Here is a 15,195-nt window from a genome sequence, read left to right as displayed (position 1 = left end):
TACGTGTAATGAACAAGTCCGATCATCCAAACTTGTTCTTAAATGAGTCCAGAGTACAGAAGTTTCTCAAACAAACTGTTGAACTACTGCCTTTCCAATAAAATTGTAGTAGGGTCAGGGCTCTAAAATGTTAGTACTTCTATGAACAATGAGAAAAATGATGAGGAGGAAATTAATCAAATAATTGCTATTATTAAAGGATGTATTAAAAGAGTAATTTATAGCTAGTTGTCTTGATGAAATGCTTAATTATTTCACAACATACAGACTATGTTCTTCTTTCTATATATGTGAAATTCCTAGCATAATATGTTTACCAAAATTACTTGCACACTACCCTAAATTTTTTAGAAAGCCTGAATGATGAAAGAGAAGGTCCAAATAAGTTGCTAGATCCTGTTTGCAAACTTGTCCTTTTAAGTGTTCTAATAACTTTAACTTCCCCATTTATATATATGAGCTAATTGTTTCACCTTGACAAATGCTTATATGTTCTTAATTAAGATCCAAAGACTCTTTGGAAAAGAGCAGTGAATGACAAGTGAAGCCAGGAGCCAGACTACCTTGCTGTTGCTTTTGTCCAGTAAGTGAATCTTATTGCAGGAGCAACCCTGTGAAGCATATCTGATGCTTCATAGTCCTAGCCACAGTATGGCTGCGCTAAAGGCTAATCTTGCATTTTTTTGAAGAATAAGTAACTATAGAAACTAAAATATTTTTTAAATTATTTTAACATGTCTTCATGTACTAGAGGCAACCTGTATGCTGCACTAATCTGGCTGTCAATAACTACTCTTAAATAGGAGGAGATAATAACTGTGATTGTTTTGTCTGCAATGGAGAAGAAAGAAGTCCTTACTAAAGCACTTAGCATATTAAACACTGTGTGGATCACAAGCATGTTCTGTGTTAGAATAACTAATAATGAATATAGACCAGAAAATGAGGGGAATCAGAAATATTTTAGAGCATACGGCAATTTCTGCTAATGCTCATCTCTGTTGTATTTGCCCTAGAACCAGACTGGTCATGAGCAGCCTGTTACAGAGTGTTTTGTTCTCTCTTATGAACCTTTTATTTGTGGCTGTTCTCAGAGATATAACAGTTAATTTGGTGGGCCAATTGCAAACCCTATATACTTCAGGTACTAAGAGAATGGTGAAATTTAATTTTTTTTTATCTTGCCATCACCTTCCAAATTAGTTAATCTAGGCTAAAAGCAGATTATTCTTCATAAAGTATCCAGCTAGTGTATATTCCTAAAATTCTATGAAGGACAGAGGGAAAACAAGTTTGATGTATTTTCTATATAAGTGCTATTTCTGTATAAGTCCTCCATACTTTTTTGCTGTTCTTGCAAGAATTCAGTTTTTGTTTTGTTTTGTTTTTTGATTTGTTAATATGTGAGTGTCACTGTCATACTAACTCTTCTTCTCTGGGAAGCTGCCTGATAGGCAGTAGTGACCCCAGTGCAGGAGATGTGCTTTTGCTCCACTAGAGTTTGAGCATTATTTGTGACAGTATACTCTTTAAATCTTTTAACTCCCCAAATTTTCCTCTCTGAATTTGCGCCTTTCTGTGGCAAACTCAACTAGCTCATGTTCTCACTTTCCCAGTTAGTTCCTCACTTGCCTATATGGAATGGATCTAGAAGTCCCTGAGTCAAATACAGTAGATAATCTTCAAAAATGGTTGTTATTTTCTAATCAGTAGCACATGTAGTTATCTGTGCTCAAATAAGACCTGTTTTAGATCCAGAAAGTGGCTACTGTAGAGATTTCTGGAAGGAATTCCCCTCTCGGAATGACATGCAGACTATTGCACACTGGCAAAGAATTCATTAAGCACGGGCTCCTTCTCATTTGTAAATATTGCCCTGTGTGGGCATTAGGACTCTACATTCAAAGCAACAATTTTGATACATATTATATGGTAATTTCTATTTATTGGTGGCTGTCTCTTCTTGACCAAAGTCAGCATTGTTCTGGTAGGAAGCCTATTATGAGTATAGAAAAATACTGTATGAATCTACTATGCTATTCTAGGTTTATTCTAGGTTTCTCAATTATACTACTCAATGACACAAAGCCCACAGTTACCTGGCTGTGTCTCAAATACATTAAATCCCATGTAACCAGCCCCACAACAAAACCTCAAATACTTGGCTCTGAAGGATGGTGTTATAATGAGGGTGGAGTTCAGTTCAATAGCCAATTTAATGCATCTTAATGTTCTAACATGCTTTCGTTTCATATCTAGGATAATAAATGCAGCAGTAAAGTTTTATTTAAAACAGGTCCATTCTGCAAAATGGGTCTTGCATATGGAACAAAACATTCATTGTTGCTGTACTCTTTAAACCTTTATGATTGCTTTTTTTTTTTTCCTGGTACAATGGGCTTTTATGCACCAAACAGCTGTGTTCATCATGTTTATTTAGAAGGCGTCCATTGTAGTGGAAAAAGTCTGGAGGACAAAAATCTTGGTTAAGTGCAAGACTATTTGTGGGTGCTGGTATTTTTTTTCTGCCCAGTTCCTTTGGTCAGCATGCAAGTCACATACACAGGCACTACCATGCAGACTAGCAAACCCTGAATAATAGCAACTTTTCACAAGTGCTGTCTCCTGTTCCAAGCAATCTCCTCCAGAAATTTTCAATTGCAAAGCAACATTCAGGATGCATGATTATTTTACACCCTATGATCCTATCATTTCTCAATCTGTTGCTATTTTGGCCTCTCATTAGGTCACTTTCCAAATATTGTGTACAGCTATGTGTCAATCATTGTCACAGCTCAGCTCTAAGCTAAGCCAACCCAGGACAAAACTGGGAGGAAAAAATGCCAACCAAAGCAAGCACTGTGTAGAAAACAGTCAACAGTTTAACTGTGGAAAGCTATGTGTGTTCCAAAGATAGCACAAACCCACTGGATGCAAAAGCAGCATGCAGCACTATTGCTCCCCAAAATTATTTTGCACAGTCCAAATATTTAGTGTATACTGCATGGCATCTGCAAATAAACAGATGTTAGAATTTCAAGAATTAAGAGCATGACATTGCAGGAAACTCTCTTGGGTGACTCCTGCCAAAAAGCAGTCTAGTTCCTAGTTTCTGGAAAGAACAGAGCATCTAATATATTGACAGAACTTTTTCTGAGCAGCAGTATCTCTAACACCTTCTAAACCCTTGAATGAAATTTTCTGTTTGGGCAGGCAGAGTAAGCCAGGGGAACTAAATGGCTCCCTACTTTCCTCAGAGTATAATCAGTGGGGCAAATGCATTCTCACGTCATATGAGATGGCAGAGCCCCCTTTCTTCTTTTCAGATTACCCTTCATAAGTGCAAACTCTTAGTTAATATGTAATACATAGAAAGTTTGGAAATGTAGAAAGGTGCCTCTGACCGGCCACATACTCACTGCTACTGTTGTCACAGACTGGAAAATGAACTTGAACAAATTGCTAACAAGCTTGATCTTTAAGAAATATTAAAATATCTGTACAGAATCAAATGACTCTCTAGTTCCTCTTGAACAGTGAATGCTTTGGACTTTCTATAGCACTGGCATTCCTGTTTGTTGTGACAAATATCCTTCAGGAAATTGTAACAAAGTTAGTAAGAGCAGTATAAAGTTGCACCCATATACCTCATAAGATGATAGGAATCTACACAGAAATGCAGCTAAGGTAACTGATCCCATCAGAAACAAGCACCTTGAGCGGGGTGGCTGAGAATGGGCTGACGACTCAGAGGTTGAATATTTAGTTAAAGCAGCAGTCTGGTGAAGGCCTAGCATACCAAGGGAAATAATTTTCCAGAAGAAAGAAGGAGAAAATAGTTTGGGAGCACAAGGAAAAATTAGAAAGAAATGTGAGCCAAGTGGAAAGGGAGAGAGTGTGTGACAAAAGATTAGCCCCTGCTTGCAAGTGGTATTGTAGAAGCAGCAAGTGAACTCAAAAGAAACTTTAAGGGGAAAAAAAATTGTTTCTCAGAGACTATGTCAAAGGCCTCCTGGATACATCCTCTATTTACTTGTTTTTTCTTTTCTCCCAAGAAGAAAAAGGACCCACGCTGAGTGGAATGTATTCCAACTTTACCAAACTCAGACCTGAACAGAGCAATCTAGTCTCAATCTGGAAAGAGTCCATGTAGGCCAAAATCCTGGATTCTTATGGCTATCTGGAAACCACAAAGCTTACAAGCCAAGTCCAGAGTGGCAAAATCACAATTTGGAATCAACAGGTAGGTAGCTGGAGGTTTGAATTTCACTGCCTGTTGGCCTTTTAGCAAAATCTATGTGCTTGTTATGTTTGATAAGGCTGGGTAGATCAGACTGAATGGATTTTGAATTATACACTTTCAAAAACAGTGGATGTTCTGAGACTAAACTTGTTTTGCAAAAGTCTTATGAAAGAAAATTTCCTATCAAGAAAAAAGAATGCATATATATTTAAAACTGGTGGCTCTTCATTATTAACAGTTCTAGTACCATAAATGTTAGGTAAACCAATTTGTTTTTAATTAACAATTCTGTAGCATTGCTGATAGAAGAAAAATATGTATTTTGACTGTGAATACCTTTAAAACGCATGTTTCAAGTTAAATGGCACTGGGAGGAATCTGAAATGTCATTCTGCGGGAACTGCCACCGCAGGTCAGATGCATAGTGCATCTAACCCGGTAGCCCCTCTCCAAACGTAGCCCCCATCAAATGCATAGGACAAGAAGCTAGAGCTCCACAGTAGGGAGAAATGATGTTGTGGGATCTTTTCCTGAGCGGCCGGAGTGGGAAGCGAGAGGTGTGCCGCCCCGCAGGATTTCTGCGCCCGTAGAGTCCCCCCAAGGCAGAAGTGCTCGACCTCAACAACTTCCTGTGACAGGGAGTTCCACAGTGAATTGGCTTTGCATACTCTATAGTTCGGAGTTTCCTTCCTTTTGGTTTCATTTAGTCTCGTTCTTGCGTTATGAAACGTGTGCAAAAATTTTCAGTCAATATTTTTGTCGTGTTCCTTCTGTTACCTCTCCTTTTTAAACAACGCCAGCCTTTGATCTCTTCTCGTTAAGCAGCATAGTGCCTTTTAGCCCTTCCGCTTGAAAAATACTAAAATGTCTTTTCTACTATTATTATCTTTTATATCTAGCTTTTTTTTTTTTTTTTTTTTTTTAATATCGCTTAACATCTAACACGCCTGTCTGCGGTGGTTTTGTTTCGCTTTGTTTTTTTTTTTTTTTATTACGAAGGTAGCGCTGCCCGGGTCTCCCGCCTCACGGTCCCGCTGCCGCCCCCCGCCCGCGTCCCGGGACGGCCGCGCTAGTAAAATCAGTGTAAACCATTTACCAGATTGTCAACAGAGGCGCCCCTCGCTCGCAGGAGGAGGAGGAGGAGGAGGAGGGGGGACGAGGGCGGCTTCGCCAATGCCGGTCCCGCGGCGGCGCCTCGCCCCGGCCCTGGCGGCGGCGCGCGGCGCCCCTAACGGAACGGCGCTGCCGCCACCAACGGCCCTAACGGCCGCGCGGAGGCCGCGCTCCCGGCCGCGGGGCAGCGGATCCGCGTTTCCCCGCGAGGCGGAAGGCTCCGAGGAGGAAGAGGCACAGGATCGGCGCAGGGCCCTGCGCTCAGCGGGGACTTTTTCCACAGACGGGAAATCTCTCGGCTCAGCGTAAGCTCGCCACGCACCGGCGGGGAGGGCGAGAGCGCCGCGGGGCGCGGAGGGGCCCCGTCCCGCCCGTGCTCGGCGGAGCGCCGCAGCTGCGGGGGGCCCGGGGAAGCTCCTAAAGCATCATGGCGGTTGGGGCTCGGTTGGGGCGAGCGGGCGGCGGTGCGGGGCCGCGGGCCGGGCGCCCCGCGGGGGCCGCGGCGCCGCGCACTCACCTCGCTCCGCTGGAGCTGGAAGAAGCTGTTGAGATAGCTGGAGCTGAGCGAGGAGCCCAGCTCCGGGGTGCTCTTGCTGTAGTTGAGGTCGGGGTGCTGGGACGAAGAGGGCTCGGGTCGGAAGGCATCGAAGGCGCTGGCCTGGTGCGTGTCTTGCAGCGACAGATAGACCCAGTTGAGGAGCTGGGCGGGCTGGTAGACAGAAGCAGCGCTGGTGTCTATGGCTGACAGCAAGCTCATCTTTCCCCCCAAACTCTGCCGGCAGTGGGTGTCTCCGCGGTGCCTGCTCCCCCTCCCTCCGCTCCGGCCAGCTGCGCTTTTCCGTCTCTGCCTGGGGTGTTTTCTCCTCGCCGCCGGGCCCTGCCGCGGAGAGGACGGGCTCGCTGCCGGGCTCGGGACTCCCCGCCGCCCGCGCAGCCCCCACTCGGCTCTCGCCTCCCCTCCCTAAGGCGAGCGGAGCCCGCCCAGCCCCAGCGCACCGCGCAGCACAGGCATCGCTGCCGCCGCCGCCCGCGAACTTCGCAGGAAACTTTTTGCGCTTTTCCTCCCCTCCCGGCCGGTGCCTGCCCCGCTATCTGTCTTTATTCTCACTCCCGCAGGCACCGGCGGGGCGGGGCCCGCGGCCTCTCCGGCAGCAGCTCCGCGCCGCCATAGGCCGCCCGCCCGCCCGCGTGGGGGCCGAGGGGCGGGCAGCGGGGCGGCCGCCGCGCGCCCCTGGGCTGTATTTGAATATGCATGAGCCTTCCAGCCAATGGGGAGGCGCCTCCGCGGCTCCGAGCCCCGTCCCGGGGATGCGGACAGGCCATTGGCTCTGTGTGCGTGTGTGTGTGTGTGTGTTCGTGTACTTCGTGTGCGTTCGTGTATGTGCGTGGGCGGGCCACTGGCTGTGTGCGTACAGCGCACTGTCGCCGGCGGGGTGAGTGTGAGTCTGTCCTCGGGCCGCTGGCGGGGGACGGGGGTGTCCCCCGGCCACTCTGCGTGTGTGTGTGTGTTTTATGCTGGCTGGCTCGCTTGCTCGCTCCTAGGGCTTCCTTTTCCTTTTTCCTGAAGAAGATTTCATACAAAACACGCGCTAAGCCTTTTCGAGGGCTTCTTGCCAGTCTGTTTCAGGTTGTTTTTAACTGTACAAGTTTTACTTGGTGTCTCATCCTCCCTCCCTTTACTTGTCAGCACGAGGAATTCATAATATGAGGTCTCTTCTCATTATATCTCTGTCAGAGCTCCAGGTTTATGAAAGCTTGTTTGGTTACAGAGGTTGTGCCAAGCCTTGCAGAGTTCGGGTTTCCCAAATAAGGCAGGCAAGCCGTGCGATGTTCCCTTTGAAATCCATCTAGGTAGCCTGGGCTCAGGCTCTTGGGGAGCCTTGCTGCAGTGGGATACACTGGAGTGATAGCCGAGTAGGCCTTTTAAGGAGTCGGTAGCACAAAAGAGGATGATGAATGATTCTTCTTTTAGGAAAGAGCCTGAGTGGGAAAGCTGGTAATTACAGTTCATAAACTCTCCCCTGCTGCCTTCCCTGTGCTAAGACTGTGGTAGGGTAGCCATTTGGTACAAACACTATAACAATGAAACTAGGAGTTTTCTTTTTAAAGCCAAAGGAACTCATAGGAGGTAACTATTAAAAACCTGAGCAAAACTTCAGTTGCTGTTTTGTGAGTTACAGGAGGCTAAAAATTCATATGTCTTTCCAGTAAGATCTTTTAAAAAATGCCTTCCTTACATAGAAAACTAAAAAACATCTGACCTTTGAAACATCAAAGTTGGTATCTAGGTTTACCATTATGAGCCATACATACACTGCTAAGACTGAAGAAAAATCACTGTTCTGAAAAGGCACCATTACAAGCAATAGAAAATGCAGGTCGGTGTATGCACAGTAGAAAACACTATTATGTTGTCAGCTTCAAACACAAAAGATTCATTTCACTTTAGAGAGAAGGTAGTTGACTGCAGTAGTAGTAATCTGCTTACAAGAATTCAAGTGAAAATGAAGACTGTCAACTTCCAGAACTTTAGAGCAAGGAAGAGTTTGGAACAACTGAGAGCAAATTGAACTCCTGTAATAGTGCTAATATCTTTAAAATGAGAAAAATCCTTGCAGTGTGAATGCATTTTGCTCATTTATAAGCTCTCTTGGTTTAAAAGCACTTTGAGCACAGCTAAATATATGCATATCAACATGAGAAGGAACAAACTACACCAGTGGACAGTGCTGCTGTAGCTGTTCTCAGCACAGATCATGCTAACAGAAAAAATAAATCAAATTGCACCCCAAACTGATACAGTTATATGAGGTATTAAACAGACAAAAATGGGAACTAGGCATAGTGACTTCTTAGTACATTATGGATGAGGATTTTTCTGGAGTCTGGCAGTAAATGGAAAAGATCAAAAAATACAGACCGCATCTCAGGAGCTTGTCTTTCTGGCAGATGGTGATGGTAAGGTCAGGATATGGTAGAAAGTCCAGGAGGAGGAGCTAAGCTGAAACTGCTTGTTTTGTTGTTGTGGACTCTGTTTTTGTGGACATGCTAATTCCTTCCTTAAAGACAATTGCCATTTTTATCACTTCCCTCTTTTACTTGATAATTTTTGAAAAAGGTCAGGTTTTTGTTTATTAACAGCTCTACTGTTCATTCTGCTTGGAAAGATACTGTGAAGTGAATGGGAGTTCTGAACATGCAGATAAGATAATATGGCTTTTGCAGTAATATATGTCAAGTATAGAGTGACTGAAGTGATACAGTGTTTCAGAAGAAGTGGTTTTGGTATGTTTTGATACTTTTTTTCCAAACTGAATATTGCTCTGGTGCTAGTTGGTTGGTAGGTTTGATTGCTTTAGTTCCACAACACTGTACAGATTGCAATGGCTCAAGGGAAGGGAAAATTGGAGAATATTTATTACAGCAGCTATAGTGAGAGGTGCACCAACCCTCTGAGGTATTAGGGATCCCATTCATTCCACCAGATGGATTCGAACATTGAAGTTTCTTCCATTGTGATTTCCCCTTGATAGCAGCCATGCTGGCCACTATCTGGTAGCCCTAGTAACCATAGAAAGAAATGAGTAAGTTGAATAGATTCTTTACTTAGCATAGCAAGAAAGGGAAAGACTGTATATGCCTCAGGTATGAATAACTTAACCAAAGAGCACTCCCTCTTTTGGAGATCCTATTGTCATCCTGGTCTTTTGCTGCATTTTCTTCTGGAAAATAGTTTCAAGGCAGTTTTCCTCTCTTTCTGACTTTAATACTGCTCTTAGCTTAGCAAAATGCTGCTGGCATGTTTTCATCTGTCCGATTATGTTCAAGATAGGGATTTTTTTCATCATATGGCCCCTTTTTCTTCTCCTCTAGAAGTCATAGATTAGTGAGGAGGTGATTGCTTCAAATGGTCAGTTTAGCAGATAAATTGTAGTAGAGAAAAAAGTTATCAGGTCAGTTGAGTCTGTTGTCCTCTGAAATCTTTGAGACAAAGCCATCCAATGAGACAGTCTAACATAATGTCTTCAGTGTATGTGCACAGTTCCTATTGACGATGTCTGGGTGGAGTAAAAGCAACATCAGCTATATGGATTATTCATCAGCCCTACAGTGCTGAAACAGTTAATTATTTATCTTCCTGGTCTTACTCATGAGTAGGGACAATGAAGTCAAAAAACAACTGCAATTGTAACATGAAATTTTAAATTATCTGAATGGCTTAAATGACTTGAAAAATAGAAGTTTTGAAACAAGTCAATGGCAAAAACAGAGATAGGACTGAAGGTCTTCATTTCAGTCCTATTCCCTAAATAGCAGGTAACCATCTGATTTATTCAAAATGACTTTCCAACTGCTCACACAGCCTGTCACTTTAGTGAGCGGGACCTCTTGTGGCTGCTCTCTTCCCAGGGAATTTTTGCAAGAGCGAGGAACAATATAGCATCATTTTCAGTTCCTGCCAGGACTTGTCCTTTTGATAATCTAATGTAGTCATGTTCTTGCTTTCAGTGTTCAGACCTTTAGATGGTGTCAACCTTTGAACTGCACTGTCCTCCATGTTTGATTTTTTTTGGTACTCCATACTTTAAAAATGAATGTGCTGTAATAGAAAATATTATGTTGTCAGGATTCTCATACTTTCAAAGAGTTCTTGGTCTGAATTGCTGTCTTCTTGGTCTACCTCTACATTAGATGGAGTTCCAAAATGAGATAGCAGGAATACACAAAACTACCAAAGAGACTAGAGAAACCAAGTAACTTGAACCCACTGCTGGATTCTCAGGTTTAGGTAGTCTGGATAAACATAATGTAGTGGGCCGTTCTGCTGCAATGCAGCCAGAATATTCCAAGCAAGTGGTTTTCATATACTGCAGCAGAGGTTCTTATCTTATTATGAAATAATTTAGCTATGCTATGGAAATGGCATGTAAACACTATTCAAATTATGAGAAGGCATTTCCATGAGAGCTGTAAATTGTAAAACTACATCTATATGTAGCATTTCTGAGTTCTGGACATTATAGTTATAGACTTACTGTGTAGATACAACAGCTCTACTGGCATAAATGAAACACAACATAAACCAAAGTTTGTGGAAGTGAGGCTAGGAAACACACACATGTATGTATATCACATTGTGTATTTTTGCAGGTATCTAAGGGCTCATTTGCAACCTAGTGTTCAAGTACAAGAGTCAAAATTCCTGTTTTCTTCTTCTAAGCAGAAATGACTTATAACTACTCTTCCTCCTATACCTTTGACATGAAAAGTTCTAGAAATGGGTGAATAGATTGAGGAATGAAGGTCAGCTGCCACAGAACTCTCTTTTCTCCTTTGAGAAGAGGAGTTAGGTGGATTGCTAATTTGTCACAGAGAGAGATTTACTAAAGGGACCAAGTGTAAAGGAAAACTCCCTAGTTTAGTCTCACATGCTGGGAGAGACAGCATGACAGTGACATCCTGTGAGCTTGCTTGAATTCTGCCATTCTTTATTGGACCAACAATGCCTAAGGAGTATAAACCTGAAATATCCTTCTCTAGTTCTGGCTTTAGAAATTCTCAAAAGTAACCTGATACATTCAAATACATTATCAGTATAGGCCCATCTGTTCCACTGTACTGTCTGTGAAACCTTCTAGAAATGTTGTTTCTATCCCCTCTAGCTGGTGTCTTGACTTTCGCTCTGAAACCATTTTTAAACATGCATTACTCTATTTAACTACACGATGCAGTGTATATTTCTAAAGTACCACATGGACAGCAAAACAACCTGGTTTCTAATCTCAGGGACTCACAGGTGACTTTTCTTGTACACTGTTCACATTGTGGTCTCAGTTCTCCTTTCCATGCCACAGTGATCACCACTACCACCATGAGCTGTCTGCGTGTGAAGAGATGAAACATCCTGCACTGTAGCAGAATACTCTTTCCCTTTAGGTACTTACTGGTCAATGTAACTGTCATACAGTCAAACTCAGTGTACTATACTAATGATTATTAGACAGCAGCAGATATCCACTCCAGCAGAAGCAGCTGAGACAGTGGGTGATATGCTTTACAGCAATTGGTTTTGTCTTCATTTCTAACTCATTCATATGTAGAATTTTAGTAAATATATCCTGTATGCACTAACGATTTGCTGTGGGTAGTGGGCAGAGCACAGTGTCCATAAGACTAAGTCTCAAACTGCAAAGTAGGGAATTGGCATAATAGAACCTCTTGGAGCACAGGGGTTTTGCACCTGGTATCTGACAGTCTGAGAGGTCAGTTTATGGTTTTAGGTGCTGGGGCCTCCCCATTTGCTTGATGTTAAGATGTCAGTGCATTCCTTAATAATTGAATGAAAACCACAATGGATACAAGTAGTTCTATGAGACAGACTGCTTTGGATTTGCATCATTTTGTAAACCTTCATGTAGACTTTTTAGCTGTGGCACTGGCTTTTAAAGTGTTTTATTTATTCCTTTTTAAAAGGTAGTGTATTCTTGTCTCTAGTACTGATTTAACAGTTCAGCGTCCGTGGCCAAAACAGTAACTGAGGCATCTTAGCCCTTCCTTTCCCTATCCTTTCTCTTGTTTGACCCAGGAATCTGAGAGAGGGTGGAGAAGGAAGAGGACAGAGCAAAGAAGCAGAGCAGCAGAGCTTAGGGAGAGGAGGATCAGGAGCAGATGCAGCCTTACCCCTCTGGAAGTGTCTGCCTTGGAACTGCTGCTCATGGTGGCATCACTAGCCACAGAAACAGCAGGTGAGTGGGGAGAGCCCTGTGAGTTACTGCCACTTGGCAGTTCCTCTAACCTGCCTTATGCTGTATGAGCTCATTCACTAAGGGCATTTCTTAAATGTCCTCAGTGCTTTGTAAATGGCTACCAAATGAAGAAGGTCTGTGCTGCCTTTGGAGCCCCTTAGATATATCGGTGTTAAAGCATGCAATAAAAATGCTCAAATAGCTGCCTGAGGAGGGAAGGGATGACTCTTTATTTGATTTTGAAATGTGTGGAGGGTTGTTTTTGTACTTTTGGGGGTGTGCCTTTACTGTATATGGCATCTCTGCTCATCCACTTTTCTCTGTTTAACTGGGGTGCCATTAAATCCATTCTACAGCAAGCTCCAGGAGCCAGATACGGAGCCTCGTTGTTTGCCACTTCTCTATGCCCTCATGGGAGGGCAACCAGATTTTTTTGCCAATAGGTACAAGCTCGCTGTGTTTGCATGCTTATGTAGAGTGAGGCTTCAAGAAAATGAAGTAGAACAATGGTGGAAGGGAGAAGAGACTGACAGAGATTAAGATAAAAGAAAGGTTAATTAGTGGAAAAGGTTAATTAGTGGATGGCACAGGTCAACAGTGGATAATAAGAGATGAGGAGAGCTACTGGAGACTAGTGGGACCTGTGAAAAGAGTGGATGAGGATGGGATTGAAAGCTGCTTTTTGTGGAAGTACTGGTTGCTCTTAAGTCAGCTCAGGTCTGGAAGTAGCACTTTATCCATGGTATGTGAACATGCTTGCTCCACAGTTGTCACAGAGCCCTCCTGCTTCAAAATTGCACTCTCACTGACTTTCTTCTTAATGCCTTCTTTACATGCCCAGGATTATCTATGGTTTCACTTTGTCTGCATTATCCCAGCTTTCCATTAGTTTGGATGACAGAATTGGCATTTCATTTGTTCACTGGAATATATGTTTCTTATTCATTTGGAGTTACAAGGCTATGCTGATTCCAGAGTGGGCATTTCTCTTATTTAGTGTAAACTGTGTTTCAGAAAAGTTTGTTTCCTGGTTACCTCTAGTTGACATATTGTTTATATAGGAACTGGAAACTCTCAAAGAGGTTTTAGGCAATTATTTACATGACAGGAATAAACCCAGATGCCTGAAGATATTGTTTTCATGTCCCTAAATTTGGACCTTTGTCTCACATGAGGTCTCACTTTTTGCCTCAGTCAGCACACCTCATATGCTTGTGAAAATCTCAGGGATCATCTGGGCCTTGTCTTATGTATCATCTGGTTTTCAGCTGCCTGATGCAGCCAATGTGGTGACCAGTAAATACTGTTCCGTTTACAGCTCTGGACAGGCAGAAGCTGCCACCTAGTACCATCTCATCAAGGATATAAAAGTCATCAGCTTTTATAACAGATATCTGGTTTACAGTTGTTGGATCAGATTTACTATGACAGTTCTGGTGTGTGATATTATGAGAACGGTTATGCTGGTGCATGCATAAAAATGGACTAAGTTACTCCAGTATAAAACCTTTAATATATGTACATTTATCAGTTATGGATAAAAATCATGGTAGTACTACATGAGTAATAGATACATAAGTATTACTTATGTGATACTACATAAGTTAGCTATGCTAATGGAACAATAAAACTGCTACTTAAATTTGTTAAACTCTGTCATCTTAATTTTTAAGCCAGGCTGTTTTTTTGGTTAAAGTAATACAATTGCTGAATGTCATTCTTTTTCTCATGTACATGTATTGTTAATAAAAGCACTACAGAGCAATCACTCACCAGGAAAAAAGAAAAGATTCACAAGGAAAAAAGTGCTATTCCAAAGCTTGTGTAAAAACAGAGTTCTCAGTCTACAGTTTCTTGTACATGAAGAAATTCACATTCACATCAGTCCTGCTTAATTCAACTAAAGGCAAAAGATGAACTTCTAGCAAGACATGTTTTTGTTATTTCTTCAATACAACCCTTAATAAGAAAGGTGGAGTCATAGTGGGGATTACAGTAAGTAAAGGAACCAGAATGGTATAGGTACTCAGTCTTTAAGGAAAAATATACCTTGCTCTTTTTGTGTAAAACTTGAATGTTTTGAACAATATTCTTCTGGAGATTTTTTCATCCCTATTAACCTGCACCTTTGTTTTTACTCTCTCTGTTGACCTAGACATTACTGCAAAACCCTTGCAATGCACCTGCTAAGACTGGTACCAGTCCACAAGTAGTGACCTGACCCTTTCCCATTTAGTTAGGTAAGTAACTTCATCTGGTATAAAGGTCTAAGCAAGCCTGCTAGCGTCTCTAGCTTAAACATAGCTGTGCAATGCACCACCTGGTCCTGTGAGGATGGGATTAGCCAAGCATATCATTAACACTAATAACTTGTTGAAGGAAAAGCAAAAATGAAAGCTGAGAGAGTCTGCAAAAGTGTAATTACTCCAAAATTAACTTTCATGTGTTTCTGCCTTATGGAATGTCATATTTGCTAGGAAATGTGAAGAGCCGATGAACAGACAATGTATTTCTCGACAAACTAGTAGAAAAGTTGCTTTTAATATTAATTGCACTGTATCTTTTCCCCCATTTGTCTTAGACAAAAATGTAAGCCGGGGTCAGCTACAGAGCATGTACATGACTGTGTAGCTGAAGAAATACATTCTCCAGCCAACATATGTCCACCTCACCATTTCTGCCACAGTATCTCTGACAGTGTAAGCCTCTGAGGAAAAAACACTCATTCCCATTTATGCTTTCAGAGATATTGCTTAAAAGCTTGTCAAAACTGAATTGCTACAGTAAATAAGGACATTGGGATACTGATGGATATCCCAGTAAATAAGGACGTTGGGATACTGAATGGATATCCCAGTATAATTCTAATATTAACTTTTCAGAACATAGCAAAAGGTCTTACATTTTTTTACACTGTAAAAACATAAAGGATAGGTGTAGAAAATTACATTTTACATCTTTTTATAGTGGCTTTCCTCTACACGGGTTACCTTTTATGCCTCTAGATCAAACATCTTTCAGGAAAGTGGCTCTAGCTCACCAGTACTAATGCCATACTGATGATGTCAAAGATACTGCATGTCCCTACCATTG

General features: G+C 42.3%; 2 protein-coding genes across 4 annotated transcripts in view; one reads left to right on the top strand and one right to left on the bottom strand.

Annotated features, from left to right (window-relative positions):
* ZCCHC24 (zinc finger CCHC-type containing 24) overlaps window positions 1-6,373 on the bottom strand; it is a 133,569-nt gene extending 127,196 nt beyond the window's left edge. For both annotated transcript variants that reach the window (XM_067299861.1, XM_013960242.2), the window contains exon 1: window positions 5,874-6,373. In XM_067299861.1, coding sequence (XP_067155962.1) covers window positions 5,874-6,113 — 240 coding nt within the window. In that variant the 5' untranslated portion in view covers window positions 6,114-6,373. The remainder of the gene's footprint in view (window positions 1-5,873) is intronic.
* The window catches only part of ANXA11 (annexin A11), a 72,521-nt gene continuing 62,702 nt past the window's right edge, over window positions 5,377-15,195 (top strand). For both annotated transcript variants that reach the window (XM_067299858.1, XM_067299857.1), the window contains exons 1-3: window positions 5,377-5,661; window positions 11,943-12,102; window positions 14,258-14,342. The gene's annotated coding sequence lies outside the window, so the exon portion shown is untranslated. The remainder of the gene's footprint in view (window positions 5,662-11,942; window positions 12,103-14,257; window positions 14,343-15,195) is intronic.

The sequence above is a fragment of the Apteryx mantelli genome, chromosome 7 (genome assembly GCF_036417845.1).
Source record: "Apteryx mantelli isolate bAptMan1 chromosome 7, bAptMan1.hap1, whole genome shotgun sequence".
NCBI classification, from domain to species: Eukaryota; Metazoa; Chordata; class Aves; order Apterygiformes; family Apterygidae; genus Apteryx; species Apteryx mantelli.
The sequence above is the reverse complement of the archived record's forward strand: the minus strand, read 5'-3'. Positions and strand labels throughout refer to the sequence as shown.